The sequence below is a fragment of the Ursus arctos genome, unplaced genomic scaffold, assembly GCF_023065955.2.
Source record: "Ursus arctos isolate Adak ecotype North America unplaced genomic scaffold, UrsArc2.0 scaffold_2, whole genome shotgun sequence".
Lineage (NCBI taxonomy): Eukaryota > Metazoa > Chordata > Mammalia > Carnivora > Ursidae > Ursus > Ursus arctos.
Genome location: NW_026622874.1, coordinates 97,087,576 through 97,096,261, shown reverse-complemented (window position 1 = coordinate 97,096,261; position 8,686 = coordinate 97,087,576). Strand labels below are relative to the sequence as shown.

Genomic DNA, 8,686 nt, shown 5'->3' with positions numbered 1-8,686 from the left:
CTAGAGACTACATTTCCCAGCCTTCCTTGCAAGTTGCCAACCTCCGAGCAGAAGTTAGTGTTACCCTTACACAGGGAAGAACTTGTGCTTTCCACCCCACCCCCCTTCCCAATGGATGAAATTCAGGTATGATTGTGGAAAGCTGTTTGGACCACACTAGACACAGAGATGGAAGCAAGGTGTTAGGTTGGCAGAAATGCCCCCACGGTCCTGGAGAATCTATTTTAAAGTTGTCTCTTGGGGTGCCTGGGTGGCTCAGTTGGTTAAGCATCTGCCTCCTGCTCAGGTCATGATCCCAGGGTCCTGGGATTGAGCCCTGCGTCAAGCTTCCTGCTCAGCGGGGAGTCTGCTTTTCCCTCTGCCCCTCCACACTGCTTGTGCTCTCTCTCAAATAAATAAATAAAACCTTGAAGAAAAAAAAAGTTGTCTCTTAAGCTGTTGAATTTTGGGGACTCTTTGTGATAGCAGCTTGGCCTATACCCTAACCAGCTGACCATCTTTGGATATGGGGAATGAGGGTGTGAGAAGCTCCTGGGTGGATGGTGATGCCATTAACTGGGCCAAGAGATTCAGAGAAAGGGTAGTGTTGGGCAGGGTGGGGTGGGGTAGAAGAGGATTACTTTAGTTTTGAATGTGTTGGATGTGACATGTCTGTGACTACTGACATATAGTAAATGGTTTACGAATAAGCTCTTCTGGAAAAGGGAGCCCTGATCTGAAGCCTTTGCCAATTTCCATGGTGTAAATACTCCTACCACGACAATTAAAAGTTACTACTATCAACGTGACTTCACTGAACAAGGAGTTGGGAAGACAGGTACACACTAGGCTCTTGTGAGCTGGTGTGAACTGGCACAGCTCCCTCCAGCACACCAGTGTCTGTGAGCATCCAGGTGAAGATATTCAGGCTGCAGTTGGACATATACCAAGTCTGTACTGGGGGGGGGGGACATCTGGGGCTGGAGATGGAAATTTGAGAGGTATAAGCAATTCAAGGATAGTCACAGCAATGGAGGAAGACACCACTGAGAAAAGGAGGCTGAAGCTGGGATCCTGGGAGAAACAATGTTTACAGATGCCCAGAGGAGGAGGGGAGGACCAAGGAGAAGCCTGAGAAAGGAGAGTCAGAGGAAGGAGAGCCAGGTTCTCCACATGTGCTCCAGGGCTCCTGCCTTCTCAGAGAAATTGGTCATCCATTGGCCATGCCCTACCCATCTGTATCCTTCACATCCCCCAACCCCCATCCTTCCCATCATCATCTAAAGAAGTTCCAGTAGCTCCTATCAAAACACAAACATCTTGATTTCAAATGCTCCTCTCACCGTATGTAGCCCCACCTTTCTACCCCCCACCCCCTCCAAGTCAAGATTCCCAGAGCTTTGGCCACTTTGGTTGTCACCACTGCCTCATTTTTTTAACTTACCCTCAGCCCACTGCAAGTGCTCTTGACAAAGTCACCAATGGCCTTCCACATTACTTAATCTCATGCACACTTCTCAGTCCAGTCTTGCTTCATCCCTCTGCAGCATTCAACACAGTTTGCCATTCCCTTTTTGGAACACTCTTTTCTTTTGGGTTCCAGAACTCCACATTCTCCTGATTTTCCTGTTAGCTCTCTGACTTCTCCTTTGGCAGCTTGTTCTCCTCTGCCTGACCTCTAATGTTGGAGTTCCTCAGGGCTTGGTCTTAGGCCATCTTGTCTTTTCCCTGAACCTCTTTATGACTTCATCTGCTCTAAAATGCCACTCATTCTCAAGGCTCTATTCCAACTCATACTCTTTTGGGCCTGCTTTGATGGCCACGTTCTTAATATTCTTCATTGCACTTCTAGGCACTATAAACCTAACATGTCCCAACTTAAAACTTTTGATCTTCCTCCCCAAATGTGTCCCCTCCCAAATGTTCTGCTCTTAGTAAATGGCACTTCCAAGCCACCAGCGCTAATTGTTATTTCAATGATCATCTACCATCTGTCTGCTCTGTAGATTGTAACCTCCCTTCAGGAAGAGGAAGGATGCACGTGTTCATGGCTGTATCCTCGGTGCCTAGGACAGTGCCTCGTACATCACTGAGACTAAGTGAATGTTTGTCAAACGAATTAAAATGAAGAAGCGTATTAGCCAAAAGTGAGAGGAAAAGTGAAGCCAAAAGTGAGAGGAAGCAGTGTCAGATGCCCTACAGAGATTAATAAAATTGGGTTCTAGTCCTAGGCTGCCAGTTTTCTAAGTGACTTTTGGGAAGTCACTTTGCCCATCTGTAGATTGACAGGAAATTGAAGTAAATTATCCGTAAGGTCCCTTCCAAATTCTAATGCCTAATTGACATCTATCATCTACTGCTAATATATCATTGAATCAGTAAGTGCACATAAATGGGATTTATGCATAAGGAAAAATGTGACTTCAGTTTCTTATTTTCTTAAAAAAATTATTGTGCTTTGAAAGCTTCTTGTAATGCCTTTAACGGAGGCTACAAAAAGTCCGTTTTGATACTTTCACTTTTAAATTGGATGAGGACTCAGCGAAGACTATTCATTGACTTGAACCTTCCAAATCATTTTCACAATCTGTCAGAATCTCGTAACAATCCAACGTGACTCGCAGGGCAGGCAGCAGTCAACACTCATTTTACAGATGTGGAAATTAAGGCCTATGCTTACATTCTCATTCCTTTACAAGGATGGTCTACGGGAGCGTTCCTCAAGAGGCTAGTATTGATATTACCGCACACTGAAGTCGCTAAAGCTGCCTTGGTTCGTATCTCAACTCTGCAGTCCTAGGAACCTGTTTCCACTACTATAAAATGGGGACAATGCTAGTACTGAAATTCACAGCACTGTCGTGAGAATTAAATAAGTATGGAACTCAATAAATATGAGTTGTTGTTACAGTGTCACGCACTCCAGTAGACTTCTACAAAAGCCCAGTGGGCAACGCTGGGGAACTTCCCGAGCACGACTCTTCTCACCATTCCCAGGTTCAGGGGCCCGCACCATTTCTCGGGGACTTTCAGAAGAGCAGCTGTCTCCCTCTGCCCCGTCAGGGCCGCCGGCCCTGTCGCGCGCGGGTAGGTATCTCTCGGGCAAGGTCCCAGCCCGTGGAGGGGCGTGGTCTCACCGGGGCAGGGGCGTGCCGAACCTAGAACTGGGGCGTCAAGCTCCCCTGCCCAGTCTGGAGCCGCCCAATCCGGGAGGGTAGGTCACATGACAGCGAGCGGTTTCCTCCCCCCCCCATGCCGGTACCACCTCTGTCAGTCCCAGGGGGGATGCCTTGCGCCTTTTTGGGAAGCAAAGCATTTATTTTGGTCCTTTTTGCGTCGAAATAGTGTGGTATGGTATCTTTGTTGTAACGGAGTCAATCCTTGCCCCTTAAGGGGTCTTTTGCCTTCCGGGCTCCCCCCACTAAGGAGTTGGTCTCGCCCAGCCGGGTCCTGGGCGCGGCGGCGACGGCCGCGTCACTGGCGGGCGGGATCCCTCCGCTCTGGGGAGAGCAGCGCTGGACGGTTGAGTTGGGGTGACTGAGGAAATCCATCCGCGTCGCCGCCGCTGCCGCCTCCGCCGCGGAGGAAGACAGGACCTCCCGCGCTCCTCTAGCGACCCTTCGCAGAATCCCACCGCCACAGGTACCTCCGCTGACAAAAGAAGTCCTCCTCTCCCCCAGCCCCAAATTCCCGTGGGGGAACCTCTCTTCCTTCTGTCTCCCTGATCTGGCCTCTTGGGAGCGGACGTAGCACCCCAGACCTCCCCTCCCTTCCTCTGGCTCCGTCGCACCCAAACCCGGAAGGGGAACTGGGGGGACCCTCGTCCCCAGTAATGCACGCGCTCCCTGCACCGTCAGGGGCATTTTGCCTGACCCCATCCCAGCCTCTCCTGCCTCTTACTCCCTGAGAAGTTGGGGGGCCAAATTCCGGGCTTCCTCTAGGCCCCGTCCCGCCCCCTTCCCCCCCATCACCGCCCTCCCGTTTGCCCCTGGGTAGCACCCCTCGTGTCCTCCCATTTTGCACCCATGCCGGCATTCGCCTTGCAAAACTCTAGAATCCTCAGAGAAGCAGGCAAGGCCGCGAGGCCACCCTTCCCTTCGCCTCCACCCTCCCCTCGATTTGGGTTCTGTCCGTGTTTTCTGGCCGCGTTACCCTAGACCGGAGACCTCGGCACCCTGTTCCCTCTACTGGCCCTAACCCCAAGCCCAGCTAGCTCCCCGACTCCCTCATCCCACGCCTAAAAGCTTTCTTTTGGGCAAAATGGAGGTCGTGGGGGCCGGAGGGCCAGGCCCACTGCGCTTCGCAGCGCGGCACTGGCCCGCGCCTTCCAGCTGCCAGATCCGGGACCCTCCCATGTCCCCTCCCCTTCGCCCCGCCAGACCTGCGGAGGCGGTGGCACCCCCACTTCTCCTTGGGGCCCCGGCTGCTATACAGGCCCAGAATCCGGGGGCCGCCGAGGGGGCCCTGGAGGGTGATGCGGGCTGAAGGGTGGAAGCGTCGCCCCCGCCCCCAGCGGCTTCCTCCTGGCCTGCTTCCTTCTGCCCCTGGCCTCTGGCGTTGCCGCTCGGCCTGGGCTGCTGGCAGCTGGAAGGAAGGGGCTTTGTCCGGAGCTGGGGACGTGGAGTGGGAGACCCTGCCCCACCCCCACCCCCCGGCTCCCCGCTTTCTTGGAGGGGCATCCCCCGGCTCTAGCGTAGAAAGCTGAACTGGCAGAGGGGAAATGTCAGTGGGGAAGAGGAACGCCCAGGGCCTGGTGGAAGTGGGAGCTGGGTGGGGGACGTCTGGGTCGGCAGAGCGCAGTGTGCATGGCCAGATCACACAGGTGTCCAGGGAGGGGGGCAGGACTCCCGGCCCTGGAGCGGAGCCAGCCAGGCCCCTGGGGCCCCGGCGCGGAGCCCGGATGCTGGGCCCCTGGGGTGCCGAGGGCGCAGGGCCGGGCTGCTTGGGGCCGCCAGCCCGCCAGCCTGCCCGCGTCTGGGAGAGAGCAGCTCCGCGCCTCGGGGCCGGGGACCTCTCCTCGGAGCGCTAATTACTCGAGAGAGGCTCCCACGGGCTTTCTGCAGGCGTGCCGGGGCGGGCGGCCTCGGCGCTGGAGGGAGCAGCGGCTTGGGGCTGCCTTCCCCGCCACCCTCCCCTCCGCCCGCCGGGGGCGGCTAATGGGGCGCAGCCGGCCCGGGGATTATCCGGGGTGAGCCGTCCCGAACCTATTAGTGCCAATCGGCTTTCCCAAATCCTGTAAACAGCCACCCTGGCCGGTTCTGGGTCGGGGCGGGAGGCTGGGTCGGGCGGGGGCGATGGGGCCGGGGGTGGGGTCACCCACCCTACAGGTCTCTGCCGTGGATGCGGTTGCCTTGGCAACAGGGCTAGGGTGGGGGCACTTCACCAATGAGGTGCTCTCAGTCCGGGTGACGGTTGCCTAGGCAACCCCACGAACAGCCCAGCTTCCCCCTCTGGTCTCTCCCCCACCCCAGTCGAAGCTGGGGGTGTGTGTGGAGGGTGTGCGGCGTGTGGGGGTGAATTTAAAGAGGCACCGCCCCTTTTAAAATTAGGTGTTAGGAGGGCGGCGCCTGTGCGGGCCCGGGCGGACGCCAGGTCTGTTTTCGAAGGGACTCTCCCCGCCCCCTCCCCCCCGTCCCCCCCTTCAGTTCCTGCCGCGGGTGTCCCGCCCGGGCTGCTGTCCGAGGGAGGGGTTTCCCCTGCGCTTCCTCTTGCACTTCCCGCTCCGTTTCCGGGGGGCGGGAGGAAGATTGGGGAAGTCAGCTCTTCCTGGGCAACATCCCTCCTGTGCCAGAGACCCCGATTCCGCCTGGGGGACCGCGGGCACTGCTGCTCTCCCTTCCCCCCACCTCCGACCGGCGCTTACCCCTTCCGGGCCGCGTTTCAACCCCGCCTTTTCCCCCTTCTTCCCCGGCGGCCTTGGGCCTGACGTCAGCCCTGCATCCCCCAGGCCTCGGGCCAGCGGCGAGGAGCTGTCTCCCCCAGCCCCCGTCCCGCGGCCCCCAGCCGCCCCCAACCCCGCCCCACGGGCCCGGCGCCATGAGTGAGCTGGAGCAACTGAGACAGGAGGCTGAGCAGCTCCGGAACCAGATCCGGGTGAGGGCCTGGCCGCTGGGCTGGGGAGGCTGAGCAGGCAGGGCCAGGTGGCCTGCATGTACTGGGTTGGGGGGGGGCGTTGTGTGTGTGGCTACCCTAGTCTCTCACTGTCTCCTCCTCTCCACTCCTCTGTCACCTCTTTGCCTGCCTCCTCCTCCCCCTCTCCTCCTGCCTCTTTCTGATGGTCTCTGCCATCTCTTACAGGATGCCCGAAAAGCATGTGGGGATTCAACACTGACCCAGGTGAGGTGAATCCAGGGCCGAACCTGGGGTTTAGGGAAGGAGCAAGGGTTTGAGGCATACTGCTTGGTGGGCCATGCCACCTGAACCTCCCTGAGCCCATTCTGCCTCTACCTCCAGATCACAGCTGGGCTGGACCCAGTGGGGAGAATCCAGATGAGGACACGGAGGACCCTCCGTGGGCACCTGGCAAAAATCTATGCCATGCACTGGGGGACAGACTCAAGGTGTGTGTGTGTGTGTGGTTGGGGCCGTGTGCTGAGCTTTTGTTTGCCCTGGGCTGAGTTTATAGCAGGCAGAGTGGGGCAGGGTTGCAGCCTCGCTGATCTGGTGGAATGAACGGGATGCCTATGTTGCTGAGTGTGTTTGGAAAGACAGTGACTCCCAGACAGCCCTAGGGGGTGGGAAACAGGACCATACCGGCAGGCACTTCTGGGCTGCTGCTGGGAGTTGTCTCAGAGGGCCTTCCACCTGATGAGAGAGGAGGAAAGGTGTCCTGTCTCCAGAGGGAGCGTCACACCCTGACCCCTCTGCCTCTCCTCTGCCACTTTTTAATAGGCTGCTGGTCAGCGCCTCCCAGGACGGGAAGCTCATCATTTGGGACAGCTATACCACCAACAAGGTAGAGGTGGTGCCTGAGGCTGGATGGGGTGGGGCCACAGGCCCCGGCTGGCTCCGACCCTGGGCACTGCCACTTCTCTCCAGGTCCATGCCATCCCTCTGCGCTCCTCCTGGGTCATGACCTGTGCCTATGCGCCCTCAGGGAACTTTGTGGCCTGTGGAGGGCTGGACAACATCTGCTCCATCTACAGCCTCAAGACCCGCGAGGGCAATGTCCGGGTCAGCCGGGAATTGCCTGGCCACACCGGTGAGAGGGACCTGGCAGGGCTCAGGCGCTATTGCGGGGGGAGGGGTTGTGCTGCCCGCCCTGGGAAACTCGGCTGACCAGCCCCTTTCCCCAGGGTACCTGTCGTGCTGCCGCTTCCTGGATGACAACCAAATCATCACCAGCTCCGGGGACACCACCTGGTGAGGCCCTGCCAGGGCTAGGTAGTCGGGGCTCACCAATACTTCCTGCCTGGGGTGCCCTTGCCTTGGTGCTTAGCACGTACTACGTGCTGTGAGCGAGCAGGGGCCTTCTGAACATTTCGCCCCCCTTTCCTGTGACCCAGTGGCTCCGTGTGCCCCTTCCTCGGAGGTTCTAACAGGGCTGGGCTCACATGGTGGAGAGGAAGGGGGGCAGGGAGTCGGTCCAGCATTCCTCTCTGATCCCTTCTTTCTGTTGTCTCTCCAGTGCCCTGTGGGACATTGAGACAGGCCAGCAGACAGTGGGTTTTGCTGGGCACAGTGGAGATGTGATGTCCCTGTCACTGGCCCCCGATGGCCGCACCTTTGTGTCTGGTGCCTGTGACGCCTCCATCAAGCTGTGGGATGTGCGGGATTCTATGTGCCGACAGACCTTCATCGGCCACGAGTCAGACATCAATGCCGTGGCGGTGAGTTCTCGGTCGAGCTGGGCTGGTCTGTCTCTGCCAGGCTCCCGGCTCTGCTGTGCCCTCATCCCGCTCTGGCCCTGTGTCCCGCAGTTCTTCCCCAACGGCTACGCCTTCACCACTGGCTCCGACGATGCCACGTGCCGCCTCTTCGACCTGCGGGCTGACCAGGAGCTGCTCATGTACTCCCACGACAACATCATCTGTGGCATCACCTCTGTTGCCTTCTCCCGCAGCGGCCGGCTGCTGCTCGCCGGCTACGACGACTTCAACTGCAACATCTGGGACGCCATGAAGGGCGACCGTGCAGGTGCGTGCTGGGCGTTGGGGGGCGGGCAGGCCCAGGGAGCCCAGGTTCTGATGGTCCTTCCTCACAGGTGTCCTCGCCGGCCACGACAACCGTGTGAGCTGCCTCGGGGTCACCGATGATGGCATGGCTGTGGCCACAGGCTCCTGGGACTCCTTCCTCAAGATCTGGAACTAACAGCTACCACCCCACTGGGCCCAGGCCAAGAGAGGCCCTGCCCATGCCCACACTACAGGCCGGGAGCTTTGGGGCTGGGTGCACACCAAGCCTCCCTCCCTGGGCCACGGGGCCTTGGGTCCCTGCTCCCCTACCCAGGTTTGGTTCCTCCCGGGGGCCCCCACTGTGGAGATAAAGATGGGGATAGAATGGGGGAAGAGGAGGGGCAGAAAGCCCTCATCCTTTTGCTGCCCTGGGGTTGGGGCCTCGTCCCTCTGGAGGGCCAGAGGCAGGAGGTAGAAACTCCAGGGGCTGGCTTTTTTAAAACTGGTTTTATTTTAATTTTTATTATATTTTCAGTTTTTCCATAAAGGAACCAATTCCAACTCTGTACCTGGTCTTCTACCCTTGTGTCTTT

General features: G+C 58.1%; 1 protein-coding gene across 1 annotated transcript; it reads left to right on the top strand.

Annotated features, from left to right (window-relative positions):
- Positions 1 to 3,238: 3,238 nt before the first annotated feature.
- On the top strand, positions 3,239 to 8,661 carry GNB2 (G protein subunit beta 2). Its single transcript, XM_026516117.4, has 10 exons — positions 3,239 to 3,621; positions 5,927 to 6,072; positions 6,277 to 6,315; positions 6,433 to 6,539; positions 6,871 to 6,934; positions 7,018 to 7,180; positions 7,275 to 7,341; positions 7,607 to 7,808; positions 7,899 to 8,115; positions 8,183 to 8,661. Exons 2-10 carry the CDS (start codon positions 6,016 to 6,018, stop codon positions 8,287 to 8,289), a joined length of 1,023 nt encoding a protein of 340 aa, XP_026371902.1. The 5' UTR covers positions 3,239 to 3,621; positions 5,927 to 6,015; the 3' UTR covers positions 8,290 to 8,661.
- Positions 8,662 to 8,686: the final 25 nt, after the last annotated feature.

Excerpts from the sequence above, each read along its gene's own strand:
- GNB2 (XM_026516117.4), top strand. The coding sequence starts at position 6,016 with ATGAGTGAGCTGGAGCAACTGAGACAGGAGGCTGAGCAGCTCCGGAAC. Across the intron at positions 6,935-7,017 it reads ACAGCTATACCACCAACAAG|GTCCATGCCATCCCTCTGCG; the intron begins GTAGAGGTGGTG and ends ACTTCTCTCCAG. Across the intron at positions 7,809-7,898 it reads CAGACATCAATGCCGTGGCG|TTCTTCCCCAACGGCTACGC; the intron begins GTGAGTTCTCGG and ends TGTGTCCCGCAG.